The sequence below is a fragment of the Sebastes fasciatus genome, chromosome 3, assembly GCF_043250625.1.
Source record: "Sebastes fasciatus isolate fSebFas1 chromosome 3, fSebFas1.pri, whole genome shotgun sequence".
Classification (NCBI taxonomy): domain Eukaryota; kingdom Metazoa; phylum Chordata; class Actinopteri; order Perciformes; family Sebastidae; genus Sebastes; species Sebastes fasciatus.
In genome coordinates, this window is record NC_133797.1 from 10,499,772 (window position 1) to 10,517,957 (window position 18,186).

Sequence of the window (18,186 nt, forward strand, 5' to 3'; positions counted from 1 at the left end):
ATGGATGCCTCAGACGAATATGCCAGATCTTTTGGCCAAACAAAATCTCTAACCACCAACTGTACAAAAATAACAGTAGCCGGAGCATCACCAAGGAAATTACACACAGACGTCTGAGATGGCTAGGCCATGCGCTGAGAATGGAGCAGGACCGGATCCCGAGAGTCGCCTTAAGATGGACACCATCAGGCAAAAGAAAACCCGGGAGGCCCAAATCCACCTGGTACAGAACTGCACTGTAAAAACAAACATTTTTCTGTAAAAATAACTTTTTCAGTTTTTTTCAAGCGATTTTACATTTTTTGTCTGTATTTCAAAATGACAGAATTTTTTTTTTTAAATTGCATGTTTCATTTGTGATTTATATGTAAATGGTCTTAGATTTACAGTATTTTTTGTAATCACAATCGTAATTATCTGTATTTAAGCTTTTCTTGATCATTTTTAAAGATAAATATTCTGTTTTTTGTAGGTTTATGACTCTATTTTAACAATTAGTTTATGTTAGAAGAAAAGGATTTCATGGAATTCTAAAGATATTTCTTGTAAAAATACAGATTTATTTTGAAAAACTTCTGAGAGTTAATGTAAATTTGGGCTTTTGCAACGTAAAATTACATGTTTCATTTGTGGTTTATATGTAAATGGTCTTAGATTTACAGTGTATGACTATTTTAACAATAAATATATGTTAAAAGTAAAATATTTCTTGTAAAATTACAGTAATAAAGGCTAATTATATAAAGATAATTACTGTTTTTTTTTTTTTTTACAGTTTATTTATGTTAATTAACGGACAGTATTTTTCCGTTTTTTAACAGACATTTTCTGGCGCCCCTGCTGCCGGAAAATTTCCGTTATTTTACACTTTTTTTTTACAGTGTACCTGTGCAACCTGATTGGGCTGCAGGTACCGCATCATGCTATAAGTAGTGACAAGGACACTAGCAGAACACTAAAACTAGAAAAGAATCAGTCATGAAGGATAAGGAGAGAGCAATTGTCTGTGGCCACCACATGCAAAACCATTCCCTTTTTGGGGGTTGTCTTGCTGTTGCCTCTCCATTGCACCTGTTGTCACTTTCATTTGCACCAAAGCAGGTGAAAGTGATTCACAATCACTTGTGCTTCCTATATAGACACACTGATAACCCTGAAGTTTAACTGACTTGGAGTTATACTGTGATGATTAATAAGTGTTCCCTTCATTTTTTAATATATGCATTATCAAAATCACTGTTGAAAATGTGTTGAAACAAGCTGCTATCCGCCTCTGTGCTGATGCTGTTTCCTGGCTCTGCGTGTCTGTGTGTGTGTGTTTTTCACGTGACCACTCAGAGAGCCCGTGCGCCTCGGAAGCAGCGGCGGACACTGAAAGCAAAAGGAAACAACACCACAGTTTGGAGCTCAGCAGTCGCTTAAATTACTTTAACACAGTAAAGTGGACGCTTGTAATCTCCGAGGATGTTTGCTCTCGGGGAGAAGATGGAGTTCCTGATAGGAAACCCCTTTTCAACGCCCGTCGGTCAGAGAGTCGGTGAGTCGCAGCTGCTTCTGAAGCTACAGGAGTTTGTTCAGCGTTGGATTCAATTTGACATCATTTAATTTATCAACATGTTTCAGCATTTTATAAACCACACTCAGGGGGGATGTAAAGTAGTTTTAATAACACTTTTATTTTGCGTTTCCTATTCTGAAATGTTCATAAAAATAACTCCAAATTTCACAGAAACATAAAAGAAGTCTTTAGAGCCAATGACGCGCGGGAGGCGGGACTTAGTTACCTCAGTCTTTGGTGTGATTGGTTGCTGCGAGTTGAGTGACAACTAATTCGGCGAATCAAGGAGACGCTTTGTGTTTCCTCTTACTTCCTCAATCCCAGATGTGTTTAGTCAAGTTTTCAGTTTCACACCTTATGCACAAGTGTTTACTGACAAGCATATGTGAGGTTACACACCGTTTTTAAAGCTGCAGTGTTTTCTCATAATGGCATCAGGTTGCTTTTTTTTTTGAGAGACCAGTGGAAAAAAGTGCAAAGCCAACACATCCACAGACAGACTTGAGGGCCATGCAGGCAGCTGCCTGGAAAAGATGTGTAATGATGACAGTCATGAGGAGTGAGAAAATGTCACATCCCCATCTGAAACCTTCCTTCCTCTTATCTCATCCACTCACTTTCTCACGCAGAAAATGTCAGGGAGGCTTCAGCTCCGTCTGAGGCGAAGGAGAACAGAAGCAGCTGACAGTCACATGAAGTGGAGGGAGTAGGAGAGAGGAGGGAGGGAGTAAAGTGGGATTGAATAAAGTGTGTGTGGGGGGTGTTGGTGGAAAGGAATGAAGGAGATTTAGAGACTTATGAGGAGCCGTGAGGGGTGGAGTGCAAAGAAAGCTGGCTTTGATTGCTAAATAGTTTGGAGGGAAATACATGTTTGAGCTGAAAACCAATTTTCTCAAATGAGTTCCTATAAAAACACTATTACTCCACCTGGGAGATTTCTGATGTTTGTCGGTGCTCCTCCTGCTGGTTTAAAGTGGATGGAGTCTTGTTGGATAAAGGTGATAGCAGGTATTCTCACCAGCTAATCGGGATCATTATATGATGACAGTTGTGGGTTTGTTTGCTCATGCTGTCAGTCAAATCTGACACAAGCGCGTCCACACAGTCCTCAAGAAGCAGATGTGATTGTTAAAGGGGCTCTCAACCTAATTTTACGCATGCAGATTATGGTTTACAAGTCGCTCGTATTACTCAGTCTGTGAAAACTGTTGTATAATGTTGTATGTGGCTCTGGAGCAGTTGTTCCCAATCTGTTTTTCTTGAAGTTTGTGTCTAAGAAAAGCCCCCATCCCATATTTTCTGACGTCGTCACACAAAATTTACAAATCCTCGAACAAAGTCCTCAATTTGAATAAGGTGTTTCAGTGTATTAAATGAGTTAGTCTCTTTTGTTTTATTAAATCAACTTTCTTTAATGAATGTAACTCTTCATCTACAAATTGTGGTGCAATCCCTGTGGTCTTTGGCGGGTCCAGACTCCAGGTTGGGAACCACTGCTATCACATGATGATTTCTCCAGGCTTTGCCTTGCACATGACTCAACCGCCTACTTTAAAGCTGCAGTAGGCAGAATGTTTTTGGCATCATTGAGCAAAAAAATCCATAATAACCTTTCAGCATATTGCAATTCAAGTGTTCTGAGAGAAAACTAGACTTCTGCACCTCCTCATGGCTCTGTTTTCAGGCTTCCTGTGACGGGAAACTTTGGCCAATCACAGGTAATTTCAGAGAGAGATAGCGTTCCTATTGGCTGTTCATGCAACGGAGGCAGCTGTCAATCACTCACAAACTCTGTTCAAACGGTCAAACTTGCCAGCGCTGATCAAATATTAATAAATATTCTGTTACTGTAATGCCTATTTCTCTCCTCAAATGTTTTCAGAAACATCTTGTAGTGTACTGTTTAGCTGTAAAATGAGAACATTTATAAGGTGGTAATATGTTAATATTGCATTTACAGCTTGTTGCTCTGCCTCCAAGTAGCCAAAAAAATCAGGTTTAATTGATTAAGGAAGGTTTTTCCTTCAACATTAATTGTTGCTTATGTAGTCACAAACATTTAGTTTTCATTAGAAACACTTGTGGTTTTTAAAACAAATTTTCAGGTGTGAAACCTTAAAGGCAGACCCAGAAATGATTATGTGGGTGGTCTTCTTTCTTATATGAATGCATCTAAGTGTGGGCAACATAGCTTATTTATTGCATGACATTTTCATCTTTTCATGCGGCGTATTTTTAAAGGTGCTATTGATAACATTCAGCTACTACAAGTTGCATTCTCCCTCCCCCGTTCCATTGCATTTACTTCACAACAAGTCGTTGCCAGGCACTTACCGTCAATCTCAGCCATTTATCCATTTTTTCCACACTAACTGATGACCCAGAGATACCACATGATACCAACGTTGTTATACTATTGCCCGTAAGCCTTGTTAGAAGTGGGAACCATACGTCAGATATCTTCCACAGAGATAAACAAAACATTCATTTTGGACCAGCCAAATTTTTTTAAATGATTAATTCACAATCATACTGTTTTTCAGGAGAAGCCATACTTTTATTGGGCACCTTTCTAAAAGGCTCTGTGGATGTATTCTTTTTTTTTCTTTCTTTTTTTTAATATTCGTACATAAAAATGTTATCAATAAGACCTTTTAATGTGAATCACGCTACACATTTTCATCCCAACTGACACATTTCTCCTAGAATGATTTTGGAAATGCAACTGAAAAGACCAGCTACAAATAGCCTGCGTGACTTCCTGTCATCTTGCAGATAACATGATATCAGAAGAAAGTCTCCTGATTGTCGCAACATTTCCGCCACTCCCATATCAGTATTGCTGTATAACTGTAACTTCCCCTGATACCCTCTCTGTTTACAGAGCGAGCGACCAGCGGCACTGTGCAGTCGGAGGACTGGGGGCTCAACATGGAGATATGTGATATCATCAACGAGACGGACGAAGGGTAGGGTGGTCACACAACAGGGTTTGGTGCATACTGCCTAACCTCTCTGACTAATGAGTACACTGTACTGTATGTAGGTCTTTTTTATTTTATGCAACTGGTTGTGACTGAATGACCTACTTGTGTTTAAGGCCAATCTCATAGCTAGGTATGCACTGCAGTGTGATTTGTAATGCTAAGAGGAATGTCACTGTGTGTGTGTGTTTGTAGTAGTAAGATATAAACAGTAAAAAGCCAAAAAAGATTTTAGATTTTGTGCCATAAAAGTGACTTTTAGACATTATAGAGATGAGCCACAAACAAAACTACCTTATTATACTGCATGCTTCTGCAACAGCATAGTACGAAGCCCCCCTAGACCCCTAGGAGAACATTTTTATTAAGTCGTTCCCTCAAGTTAGTAACTCGAGGGAACGAGTTACTTCATAGTGCACTTCTTCCAATCATTCCTGACAGTCCACGCATTGCTGATGTACGGAGCCTCCCTAGATGATGTACTTCGGTAAAGTTGGAAATATATTGACAGATTCAAACTTCCTGGATCAATAACTCATAACCGAAATGTTGTTAAAACACAAACAATGGCTCTTTCTAACCATAGTAAGATAGACAACAGCCACAACCTCATTTTAATCAACACATAACATTGGTCTCTATGCGAAGCCGGCTGTGAGACGAGTAGTCAGGGACCGTCTACAAAGTGCAACGCCTCCACGCCGGAGACAGCAGTGGCCGGAGGCATTATGAATTCGGGTTGTCTGTTCGACCGTCCGGACCATTCTCGTGAACGCGATTCCTCGAGGAGGGAATTTCTTCAAATTTTGCAAAAAAAGTCCACCTGGACTCAAGGATGAACTGATTAGATTTTTGGTGGTCAAAGGTCAAGGTCACTGTGACCTCACATCCATCCCGTTCTTGTGATATCTCGGGAACGCCTTAAGCAAATATCTTCATATTTAGCACAAATGTCCACTTGGACTGAAGGATTAACTAATTTGATTTTGGTGGTCAAAGGTCTCTGTGACCTCATGTCTATCCCATTCTCGTGAATGTTATGTCTCAGGAACGCCTGATAGGAACTGCATTACATCTGGCACAAATGTCCACTTGGACTCAAGGATTAACTGATTAGAATGTTGTAGTCAAAGGTCACTGTGACCTCACAATACCCGTTTTTTGGCCATAACTCAAGAATTCATATGCTATTATTTTTCAATTTCACACACATGTCTAACAGGATAAAATGATGAAGTGATGACATTTTGGACAGACATGGATGTAAACTACAACTTGACTGGTTCACAGAGGCATACAATAATTCTAGCTTGCTTATTTTCTCATTTATAAATTTCTGTTTATATTTTTCTCAGGCCCAGAGATGCAGTAAAAGCTATTAAGAAGAGAATCGTAGGAAACAAGAACTTCAGAGAGATCATGCTGGCACTTACTGTGAGTAATCATCTGTAGGTGATTATGTGTAAAAGTCTTATTCATCCTTTCATGAGTTGAGGATTGAAGGGTGTGAGTGTGTAATTTGAAGGCCAGAATGACCCTGGTCCTGATTGGCTGGTGGCCTCAGTGCGTATGCTTACACAAGTGGCTAAATCAGCATTGAAGTCTTAGTGTACATATTACTTTATTTTGGGGCAACTTGACTCACATTTGCATCTTTTTTATATGGACTGTATCCCTGTCACACAGGTTCTTGAGGCCTGTGTGAAGAACTGTGGCCATCGCTTCCACAATCTTGTGGCGTCGCAGGAGTTTATTGAAGGAGTTTTGGTCCGTTCCATTCTGCCCAAATACAACCCCCCCACTGCCCTCCATGACAGGGTGCTCAGCCTCATACAGGTATGTGGATGCTCCCACAGAGGGCAATATGATAGAAGCTGTCTGCACTATAGGGCTGTGACTAATGAGTGTTTCCCTTATTGGGTAATCTGCTGGTTGTTTTCTTAAATAATCGATTAATCGTGTCTATAAAATGTCAGAAAACCGCATCGCATTTTACCAAAAGCAACGGTGATGTCTTAAAATTGCTTTTGTTTGCCTGACCACAGGGGTGATTCTAGGATCAGACCTTTAGGGGGGCTCAGCAAAGGCGTAGGTCTCATTTCAACAATGGAGGGGCACATATGAAGCGGGGTGGTCTGGGGGTCCTCCCTCTGTAAATTTTGAGCATCAAACACTTAATTTCCTGCATTCTGGTGAATTGTTATGCACAAATTTCTGCCTTTTCTGTATTAAGTTATGGTGGAAATGTCTTTATTAATGTAAAGGAAAAACACAAAATTCAAGCACCAGATAACAATTCAAAATATAATGGAATATAATGCAATTTATAGACAAAACTAGATATTGAACCCATTTAAATAAAGCCCTTTGAACCTGTAATGGTTTGTCCCCTGTCTCTAAAAATTATTTCAGAAAATAATAACAATAGGCCTGATAATTAGCACTCTGAGACCCACATAGACCTGTTTTTGTCTTTTTAGGGAGTACAGGGGGTCTTTATGGGGAGATAGCAGGTCAACAGTAGATGTCACATAGAAGTGATGTACATCATCTGAAAGCTGTGAACCTGAAGATTAGTTTGAGATGAGCACAGTGTCAAGTTCTTCTAGTCATAAATCAGAAATGAACATGAATTAATGAATGAATGACCTAATTAATTAAAATAAATTATGAAAGTGTATAAGGACTTAAAAGTCTGATCAGTATGATGGAAGTATATGATGGTCATCCCCATGCTCGTTTATGTCTCATAAGTTGTTGCAGCAATTTTGGGGTTGGGGCTGCATGGTTTTTGCCCCAAACTGCATGTGATTATCATAAAGTGGGCATGTCTGTAAAGGGGAGACTTGTGGGTACCCATAGAACCCATTTTCATTCACGTATCGTGAGGTCAGAGGTCAAGCAACCCCTTTGAAAATGGCCATACCAGTTTTTTTTGCCAAAAATTTACTTATCTTCAGAGCGTTATTTAGCCCCCTTCCTGACAATCTAGCATGACATGGATAGACCAATGGATTCCTTAGGTTTTCTGGTATTTTTAAAGAGTCTAAAATCGCCACTGCCTGACCAGCATTTCTAAACCCAAAGATATTCAATTTACTACCATAGACGACTAGTAGGCTATAGCCAACAAATAATTTCAGCTCTAGTCTGCACTCAATTACATTTTATTGAAATTCTGTATTGTGAGATATTTCAGTTGTGTGCTGACATCCCACAGCTTTTAAAGTTTGCTTAAATTGGACTCTATTGTGGCTACAGACATGTACAATAGTGTTATCTTTAGTGTTCTTTGTGAGTTAAATACCTTCACACATTCCTGTGCTACATGGTCAAATCAGTTGTGTGTAACCACAGGCTAGCAGGAATGATAACATTAAATATAGTCGGCTTGTAAATGCTGAAGGAGCATTACTTTTCTTTTCTTCTTGTTCTTTTCACATTTGGCCAGTATACTGTGTTATTGTACACTGATTTAGAAGTCATTCTCATTATGTTCTGTCATATGTTCTCCCTCCCATCCCAGTCGTGGGCCGATGCGTTTCGTAGCTCTCCTTCCCTAGTGGGGGTGGTGTACGTATATGATGACCTGCGGAGACGTGGTCTGGAGTTCCCCATGACAGACCTGGATGCTCTGTCCCCCATCCACACTCCGAACAGGGTGAGACTGTCTACAAACACACCAAATCAAATGCATCTCCAGATATCTACCTCTAAACTACTCTACCTCTCTTCATCTTGCAGAGCACCCCGGAAAACGGGACTCCTGAAACGACCCAAGTCGCTGCTCCCGCGCAGCAGTCACAACCACAAGCACCTTCTAGTGTTCCCGCTGAGAATACTTCACCTCCAGTCCAGCCCAGTGAGGGATCAGGCTCCCTCTCTGCAGAACAGGTACCACTGCCTAAAAAAAAAAAAAAAAAGATTGCGTTTGAGTTTTCATTGCTGACAATTTGACTGGCAAAGCACAGGTGTAACTAATAACATTCAATTGTATTGCAGTAATTGCTGGAGCAGGGCCATTGTTAATGCTATTAGTTCCACCTATGCTTTTCCTGCTTTGTCATGTCAAACTATAACAGAAATATCACTATTACTGGAGTCAATGTTGCCTTCGTACAGTATAACAGCGATGTGTCACTCTAATCTTAGTGGTCAGCAACAAAGTTACTATAGAATTAAAGTAATTGGGCAAGAACCATTCATACAAACAGATTTATTTTTAAAGAGGACCTGATATGCTTATTTTCAGGTGCATACTTGTATTTTGGGGTTTATACTAGAACATGCTTTAATGTTCAAAAAACACTTTACTGTTCTCATACCGGCTGTCCTGCAGCACCTCTTTTCACCCTCTGTCTGAAACGCTCTGTTTGAGCTCCTGCCCTGCCCTCCTGAGAAGCCCAGTCTGCTCTGATTGGTCAACCAAACTCGTTGGACTCTGCTCCAGCTCCGCTCTCACTAGCTTTGTTTGAGAGCGTGCCAAACTACTCGTTATGCAAATGTGTTACTCAGTGACATCACCACGTTACGGACAAAAATGGCGGGACTTTAAGCAAGGTGTTACAGGAGCAGTGTTTCTGTGGGGGAGAGTAATTCCCTTTGGCGTGGACTTTGGACATTGTAACTTTGCAGACCTTTTACATGCACAAAAAATTATATAACACACTAAAGGAAAGGGAAACAGAACAAAAGCATAACAGGTCCCCTTTAAGTGGCTTGTTTGAGTGATTTAGGAGAACTTGCCACATTCACCAATTTTCTTGTATTTAGAATTTTCTCTTAGATACTAACACAATTTACGAGCGGTCCAGACCTGTCGTAGAAGTCATGTGCAATTAGTCTACTGTTATCCAAACCTAAGTTTTCACTAAAGTTGTATTTATTGTATATTTCATCACTGTGAAGCAATTTTGAGTTTGAAAATCCCATACAAGTTAAACTTCATAATTATGTTGTCATTATCCTTTTTGACTCTGCAATTTAAATTATAATATAACTGTAAATGTATTCATACAGCCTAATGATATCATCATTCATTTAAATTGGCCATTGATGCTATTGTATAACACTACAATATCAATATGACTCAAACTGCAAAACAACTTAAATTATGCACTAATTGCACACGTACGAGCCCACGGTACGAAAGACGTAAGAGAAAGTTAAGACAAGAATACCAAAATGTTCTCGTATGAGGCCCGTTGTGTTGTGGCTTCTGACTGTTGTTGATTTGAAAAAAAATAAATGTGTTTCTTATCCAGGAACAGAAGCTGCGAAGTGAGCTGGCGCTGGTGAAAGGAAATCTCACTGTGATGTCAGAGATGCTGAATGAGCTCATACCTGGACAGAGTCAACAAGATGATACAGAGCTGCTACAGGTAAATTTCTGTATTGGTATAATTTGTTGATTGATTTTAGAAGCATGCCATGTGTGAGAATTCTAGGAAATGTAGTACACCAGTGATTGGTGTAAGAGTAGATGAAGCAGGATTGGGTACACCAAAAAAGTGCATTACATTTAATCATTATAGAACTCTTGGCCTGGATTTGAAGTCGAAGGTTAATGATTTTCCTTTGCTCCGTGTCATTAGTGATGAGAATGATTCATCTCTCTGTCCAAGCAGCAGCTGTACTCGGTGTGTAAGAGCATGCAGTCTCGAGTGGTGGAGCTCATCCCCAACCTGCTGGATGAAGGGTTCATTGAAGAGCTGCTCATGGTCAACGATGACCTCAACAACGCCTTCATCCGCTATGAGAGGTTTGCTGCAGTCTAGCTTTGTGTTTTGGATTTTAAAGGGGACTTATTATGCTTTTGTGCTTTTCCCCTTTCCTTTAGTGTGTTATATAGTTTTTTTGTCCATATAAAAGGTCTTCAAAGTTACAAAGCCCACGCCAAAGGGAGTTACTTTCCCCCACAGAAACACTGTTCCTGAACTGCCTGAAACGTCTCGCTTGAAATCCTGTCTTTTCTTCTGTAACGTGGTGATGTCACCAAGTAATATATTTTGCCTAGTGATTAGTTTGGCACGCCCTCAAACAAAGGTAGTTAGAGCGGAGCTGGCGTTTCAGACAGATGCTGAAAAAAGGTGCTGCAGCACAGCCGGTATGAGTAAAGTAAAGCGTTTTTTAAACATCAAAGTGTTCTAGTAGAAACCTAAAATACAACTATGCACCTGATAATAAGCATAATAGGTCCTCTTTAAGGTTTCAGAGTGCGGTATGTATCTTTCTTATGGCTAAATTTACACTAATTGCATTGTAAATGTGTTTTAGGTTTGACAGACTAAACAAGGCACAAATTCCAAATACTCAACAGGTAAGTAGATAACTCGCTCCTCATTATTTCTGCCATGAGAATATCCTCACCCACAAGGTGACGCCCACTGTGCTGCGTCCTCACTCTAGCAGAGCTCTACCACCAGCCCGAGCCTCATCGACCTCATCCCTGAGCCTTCAACTCTCAGCCAACCTGCCGTCATCACAACAACCGACCAACCAGCAGTCAGCAGCAGCCAGGCTAGTCAGCAGCAGTCAGCCGACCACAGTGAGTAAACTTTGTAGAACTTCTGCTTCATACGTGCACTCTCTTGCAACACCAAATCACACGTATAACACTCTTGAAGTCATGCTTTTGCAAAATCTTTGGTAGAAAACAGGATGTTGTGGCTGTGCATCACATGGGCACAATAACAAACATCACCATGGCTAATGTGACGTCTTAGGAAAAGGGAGGAAATCCCCTAAAGATGCACAGTTGGAGCATATGATGTGTTTGAAAGTTGCAGGTTGCCATGCAATATTCAGAATTACAAAAAAAAGCTTTTTCCATAAATTTCAAATACTGACATTTGGTATAGAAATAGAACAGTATAAGTATTTTAATTCATGTTTATTATTAAAAATGTGTTGCTACAGGAATTTAGATACCAAGATGGAGGATATTATTTTTCATCTAAGTTGTGACTTAATGAGTTAATCGTCTGTCTTGCAGAAGAGGAGGAGGAGTTTGACATGTTTGCCCAGACGAGAGGCAGCTCCCTGGCTGAGCAGAGGAAAGGGTGAGTGGTGTAACAGAAAGACACTCATCATACATAAGTTTTTTACTACATGTCTCATTTTTATATGCGTGCAGCGGAACTGTGAGAGATTAAAGTGTCGTCACATCTGGTGATTTTAACCTGATACAGTAGCCGTAACTGTAACTGGGTTTACATTATTGCAAACTGTAACTGAACATGAATATTAAAGGTTATATTGGTAACATTTTCATGAAGACAAATAATTTTTTACAAATAATACGTCCATAGAGCTTTTAGAAAAGTTCAGAATAAAAGTATGGCTTTTCCTCCAAAAAATTATGACTGTGAATTAATCATTTAAAAAATGTTGTTGGGTCCAAAATGAATGTTTTGTTTATACAGTATCTGTGGAAGTTATCAGACGTTCGGTTCCCACTTCTAACAAAGCTTGTGAGCCAATAGTATTACAACGTTGGTATCACATGGTAGCTCTGGGTCGTCGGTGATCAAGTTGCCAGTTAGTATGGAAAAAGATGGATAAATGCCTGAGTTTGACACTGGTGTCTCCATCAGGCTGTCCAAAGTTATCAATTGTACCTTTAATGCAAGATATAATTGCCACTAAGTTTCCAATGAAAAATATCTACAGTTTAGTTTTGGCCTACAGTACATGACACCACATAAGGAACACAAAGCCTTTGCCATTTTGTTTTTCAAATTTGGTTTTCTGTTGGCAATTTGGATTTTTTAACTGCATCACAAACAAAAAGGTCCTTTCACAATAAGAAGTAAAAGATAACCGGTCTTGGCCGTCCCATAGCCTATTGTTTAATGTGGGCATGCCATGTATAAGACCTGTGTTGAAATGAATATTTGCTACAAACATTACAATTAGGGCTGTCAGTTGATTAAAATATTTAATCGTGATTAACCACATCATGGTCCATAGTTAATCACGATTAATCGCACATTTGTTATCTGTAAGGGAGATTTGACAAGTAATTAATACTCTTATCAACAAGGGAGTTGACAATTATGCTGCTTTATGCAAATGTATGTATATATTTATTATTGGAAATCAATTAACAACACAAAACAATGACAAATATTGTCCAGAAACCCTCACAGGTACTGCATTTAGCATAAAAAATATGCTCAAATCATAACACTGCAAACTGCAGCCCAACAGGCAACAACAGCTGTCAGTGTGTCAGTGTGCTGACTTGACTATGACTAGCCCCAAAGATGGATGTGATTATCATAAAGTGGGCATGTCTGTAAAGGGGAGACTCGTGGGTACCCATAGAACCCATTTACATTCACATATCTTGAGGTCAGAGGTCAAGGGACCCCTTTGAAAATGGCCACAACAGTTTTTCCTCGCAAAAATTTAGCCCGCTACTACCTCCAAAATATTGATTGTGTTAATGCGTTAAAGAAATCAGTGGCGTTGAAACGAATTTGCGTTAACACGTTATTATCGCGTTAACTTCGACAGCCCTAATTACAATACATCCTATCCCCAGCGTCAGGTATGAGGACCCCGGAGCTGTGGAGGGCCTTGCTGGAGCTCTGGATACGAGGCTGCAGGTCACAGGAGGGGTGTGTATACCGCCGTAACACAGAAATGGATTTAAACAAAATGTTTCCTTTTGAAATAAAAGTACAAAGTATCGTGCTAATTGTGTAGATATAGCTAAAACACAGTGTCACCTTATCCCCCTCTTAGATGCCACCAGCGAAAAACTCTGTGCAGAACGATGTTGACAAATGGTTATCTTGTGATATGGTAAGAGAAAGCATGCCTCTCTCTAAACAATGTTTCCATGAGATAGGACGATATGATCTTTACTCTGTGTTTTATTATGTTTGGAAATGCAGGAAGAGCAGTCTTCAGTTAGTGGAGGAGTGTCCAGTGAAGGTATGTTTTTCTCTCTACTGATTCATTGCTGCCATTTTAGTGTAAACAAGACTTGGTCAAAACTGAGTATATGGCTGGACCGTGTGTGGTCAGTCTGTGAATTTGTGCAATTTGTGTCTAAATTGTCAAACAAATAGTCAGTGGTCATGTCTATAATGTTAAATCCAGCGGTACATGTCCACCTTGTCCGACGAGGACACTAGAGACCACGCTTATCCACTCAACTGGCCGTTCCAGTGGTGACGTACCCTCTCGTTGAATGCACCCGATTGGTCCCCTGGTCTTCTGCTTGCCGTTTCAAACAGGAAACAACATGGCGGCCTGGTTGTAAACTTCGTTATTCCGTCCAAACAATCCACCAAAATCTAATTCTGAAAAAATGTTAAGCCAGAAATAGGCTTTGCCACTGCTGAATCTCATTTCATTTGAACTACATTGCCTAGTTCGACAACTTGGTCCAGGTTCGTGAGCCGGAGGCGTCACGCTGGACGAGCTCATTTGAATAAAATACAGACCCTCTCCAACTCGCCGCAACACTCCCACCATGCACTGTGGGACTGTTTCCCCTGCTTTCCATAGGAAAAGAATGGAAATCATCCTTCACCGGATCTGGTGGAAATGTGCCGATAGAGGAGCACCACAGTCGTGTCTAGAAGGGAGCCCGTAAATTGCGAAATCTGATCTGAGATCTACAAAAACTCTTGCAAGACTCGCTGCCCGACGACCTATCCTAACCTTAACCATTCAAGGTCAATGCCTAACCTTAATAATCTCGCGAAAGTTTCCCCAGTGTGCGGGCTCCTCAAAATAATGTTTCATAATAATAATATCATATTCTAGCGTACTTCCTGTGTGTTCTTGCACTTACCTCTAACTCCAACTGTCCCTTTCAGAGTTTGATCAGTTCCTGGAAGATCGGGCGAAGACATCAGACCGCAGCAGCCAGGCAACTCGCAGCGCGCCGCCCCCCGCATCCAGACCGCCGCCACAGTCCAGCCGGCAAAAGGACAGATCAGACCAGCTTTTTTCACTTTGAGTTTGAGGGACAAACAAGAGAAACGAGTGGATGTAAAGGTCATATTAAAATACTTAAGTCAGGTTTTCTCTGAAAGCACACACACACACACACAATAAAACCTGACACTACAGACCTGCTGCCGAATCAACTCGTCCTAGTTAATTCCTGCTGTTTGTTATCTCTATGTAAGTATAAACACCTTTATGTGATTGTATTTATGAAATGTATTATTATAATGTTGATATAACAAAAACTTAAATTAGAAACAGTGTTTACAGTTAAGTATAATGTTGAAAATATATTTGATATCATGCCATCATGTGCCTTTGACCCAGACAGCTGATTTTGTGTGGATGAGAATAAATGGGGTTATTGTCCTGCAAACAATCTGTCCTCTTTTTATATTCTGTCTGCTGTGTATTTATCGAAGCTGCCATGAAGGGAATTTACCCTGAAGCTGGTTTTATGACTGATCTAAGTGCAGTCTTTGTGTGAGAGGGAGCTGTGCTATTTTTTTGAGATCTTGTGTTCGAGGTCGCTGTGACACCAAATTGAGGTCAAATGATTCTTCTTTTTTTTTCTTGTTTCATGCTTGCTGTGAAATATATAGAACTGCTTTTGTGTCTCGTGCAAATGTCACTTTGATGACATCTCAGTTACAGCCTTCACTTGAATGTACCACACTGTTAAAATTGTATTAATTATGCTGAAAACAAACTATAGATTCTCAGTTTTTCCCTGAGTGTTTGCTTTGAAGTTAGCCAAAACATCAGAGCCTTGAATGAGAAGTGGGAGCTTAGGCGTGCTCTGCCTGGCATTACTCAATAATATGTCTGCTGTTTGTGTTATAAAGGCACTGATTTCAGTATGTTATTGTTCACAAGCTCAAGGATGTCTGGTGTAGAGTACATAGAGTTCTTGAAGCACCCAGAGGAGAACCCATAACCGAACGGGTGAAAAGGAAAACGAGGAGCAGTTTCTCGTCTTTCTGTCGCCTACCATCCGCACCATGCCGAGACCATTCAGCTGCGGTGTCTGTCTCTGCTGGATTTCTGTCCTTCTACGTGGATCTGCATTGTTTACTTCCAACGTTTCAACCCAGATCCAGCTTCCAAATGTTGTTCAAGACGAGGAGGACACAGGCTCGGATTCACCATTCCTCCAGCTGAGAGCCAGTCTACCGTCCTACTCACAGCCGGTCCGCCCCTACACCCTGCTGACAAACGCTGAAGACTACCACTACATGCCCAAACCCAGAAATCGCCGCCCTTCTCGCCTCCTGCGTCTTATGGGACCCTCTTTTGACCTGTTTTGGATGTCCATAGAGCGACCGTCTGAAGCCTCTGGGGGTCACGGTGATGGTCGACCTTTGGGTAATCTGTCACTGCCTGCAACGTGGAAGAACTTTAACATGAGTGCTTCTCCGGAGCTGAAAGACGCAGCGGCAAACCACAGCCAGAAGCTGATAAAGGAAGCCGCAGATCTGGACCTCGGCTCTCTGCCCTCACACGTCGCCGGTTCAGTCAGAGACTGGTTAGTGCGCTCTGCTACTTGCGGATTAAGCTACCAATGGGTGGATCTCGGACCTGCTTTCTGGCCACGTTGGCTGCGGCAGACTGATTGCGAAAGTTCAGACGGAGCGCGAAGTTGCTCCTTTCCTGGTGGGATGGAGTGTGTGCGAGCTCAGACGGCGCGCATAAAGATTCTGGCTTGGCACTGCTTGGAAATCAGAGAGGGAGGCAACGGGTCTGATGGTGAGGTGGGGGCAGGTGAAATCATGAAAAGGTGTATGTGGAGGCAAGTGCCTTATCCTGTGGTCACAGCATGCACGTGTTCATGTAAATGAATGTTTTTCTCACTAAGATTTTCAATCCTCATATCCTCTTCTTCAGCTGGGTTTTTATAAGCATGTGGATGTTGTTCTGTCATTGAGTCGTTACTGATGAAATCAAAATTGTGTTTGATGATGTGTTTGACTGATTTTCCATACCTAATCATAGCTGCTTTTAATCACTCAGTAAGACATTGCATGTACCTAACTGTCTTTAAACAGAATTTAATAAAAATATTTTTTCCTGATATATTGTTGAATTATTTCATTATTTATCAAAGTTTTTTCTGCAGCAATGCTCTTTTCCAGAGACACTCGGATTGACAACCAGAGAGTTGAAAGCAGCTGCAAAGTTAAAGCAGCAGTGGGTAAAATTGGAGCAAATATGATTTTTTTTAAAAAATATTTGTATAAAACGCTCACTATATCCTGACAGTAGTGCATGAGACAGGTAATCTGAAAAAAAAAAATCATGTGCCTCTGTGTCCTCCGGTGCTCCTAATGGCATCTGCAAGATTTCCCAGACCAGATGAAAACAACCAATCAGAGCCGAGTCGGAGTCGGAGTCTGCCGTCCAGCTGCCGTCTATGAGCCGGCTGTCAATCCCTCGTGTAACATATACCTCTTGCATGTTACATTAGATACACAATTTCAGCTTTAATAAAATTGTTACTATTTTTACTATTATTTTTTTTGTAATTTTACCTTTATTTGATAGTCATTAGGTGTACATATTTGTGTTATTTTCATATTTTTATGCGGTTATTTTATATTTAATACTACAGTATCCAAGGTAACGGTGGAGCTATAAAAGCTCATCACTGGGGGAACAAGACAGACCGGACTTGTATCTCCCAGGTGAGTGAACTCCGATCAAACGGTCAAACTAGGCAGCGCTGATCAAATATGAATGTCTATTTCTCGTCTCAAATGTTTTCAGAAACATCTTGTAGTGTACTGTTTAGCTGTAAAATGAGAATATGTGTGACCCGGCAGCCATGTTGAGATCAGTTGAGGAAATACCAAGCACCGCCCACCAACCAAAGCACAGTCAATAGGAACGCTCAACAGAAACGCTCTCTCTGAAATGACCTGTGATTGGCCAAAGTCTCCCGTCACAGGCTAGATTTCTTTAAAGCCATTAGAGCCATGAGGAGGTGCAAAAGTCTAGTTTTCTCTCAGAACACTTGAATTACAATATGCTGAAAGATTATTAAGGTCCCCTTTAATCATTATTCAATTACACCATTGATATCCTATTAAAACAATTTTCTTGCGTTAACCTATCGTTTGTGAGTTGTGTTTGTAATACATGAAAACATCACTTTAAGAATGAACTGTTTTTCAGCTGTGAATGTGTTTCTGTACTTAAAAGGGACTGTTTGTAACTTCTTACACGTATAAATCTACCGGGTCGGTGTCCCATGCGCGCTCTCGTGTGGCTACGCTGTTCAGACTCAGACTCCAACACAAACTACACGGAAGCACCAAAACCACAAAGTTATATCTAGTGAACCCGTCTTGCAAAACAGTGTTGGCCGCGGTCATAGGACACGGGGGAGACCATAGCTTTGGTCTCCAGGGCCGCAGTCTCTGCTGTACTCTGCTCCTCTGCTTCTCTGCTTCTCTGCCTTCACTCAGCTCGTCCAGTGTATGCGTGCACACTCCACACTGCAGAAGAGTTAGTTTAGCTCTGGGAATATCTAGTGAATGTACAGTGGACGTTTGTGCAGAAATAACTGCTGCAGCTCCTCCAGACCAACAGAGGTTTTCCGTGTCTTGTGAAGTGACTGGCCTCCGCAGAGAGAAACATTATCATCTCCAACCGGGTGCCGGTGTCTCCCTCCTGCAC

The 18,186-nt window shown here is 40.9% G+C and overlaps 2 protein-coding genes across 3 annotated transcripts; both read left to right on the top strand.

The window, feature by feature from the left end:
• Positions 1–1,128: 1,128 nt before the first annotated feature.
• On the top strand, positions 1,129–14,890 carry LOC141763977 (target of Myb1 membrane trafficking protein). 2 transcript variants are annotated; one of them, XM_074628849.1, is made up of 15 exons: positions 1,129–1,537; positions 4,443–4,527; positions 5,898–5,976; positions 6,229–6,378; positions 8,069–8,203; positions 8,287–8,436; positions 9,807–9,923; positions 10,170–10,303; positions 10,819–10,861; positions 10,951–11,089; positions 11,537–11,603; positions 13,091–13,166; positions 13,294–13,353; positions 13,446–13,485; positions 14,379–14,890. In XM_074628849.1, exons 1-15 carry the CDS (start codon positions 1,465–1,467, stop codon positions 14,519–14,521), a joined length of 1,491 nt encoding a protein of 496 aa, XP_074484950.1. In that variant the 5' UTR covers positions 1,129–1,464; the 3' UTR covers positions 14,522–14,890. The 2 variants fall into 2 exon arrangements, with proteins under 2 accessions (XP_074484950.1, XP_074484951.1); XM_074628850.1 differs by having other exon boundaries at positions 10,954–11,089.
• A 143-nt stretch (positions 14,891–15,033) lies between these two features.
• LOC141763979 (noggin-2-like) lies at positions 15,034–16,591 on the top strand. The gene has a single exon (XM_074628852.1). It carries the CDS (start codon positions 15,513–15,515, stop codon positions 16,347–16,349), a length of 837 nt encoding a protein of 278 aa, XP_074484953.1. The 5' UTR covers positions 15,034–15,512; the 3' UTR covers positions 16,350–16,591.
• Positions 16,592–18,186: the final 1,595 nt, after the last annotated feature.

Bases quoted from the DNA above. Each gene is read 5' to 3' on its own strand.
- LOC141763977 (XM_074628849.1), top strand. From the start codon at position 1,465: ATGTTTGCTCTCGGGGAGAAGATGGAGTTCCTGATAGGAAACCCCTTT. The intron at 10,304-10,818 runs GTTTGCTGCAGT...AATGTGTTTTAG, and splicing joins GCCTTCATCCGCTATGAGAG to GTTTGACAGACTAAACAAGG. The intron at 13,167-13,293 runs GTGTGTATACCG...TCCCCCTCTTAG, and splicing joins GGCTGCAGGTCACAGGAGGG to ATGCCACCAGCGAAAAACTC.
- LOC141763979 (XM_074628852.1), top strand. From the start codon at position 15,513: ATGCCGAGACCATTCAGCTGCGGTGTCTGTCTCTGCTGGATTTCTGTC.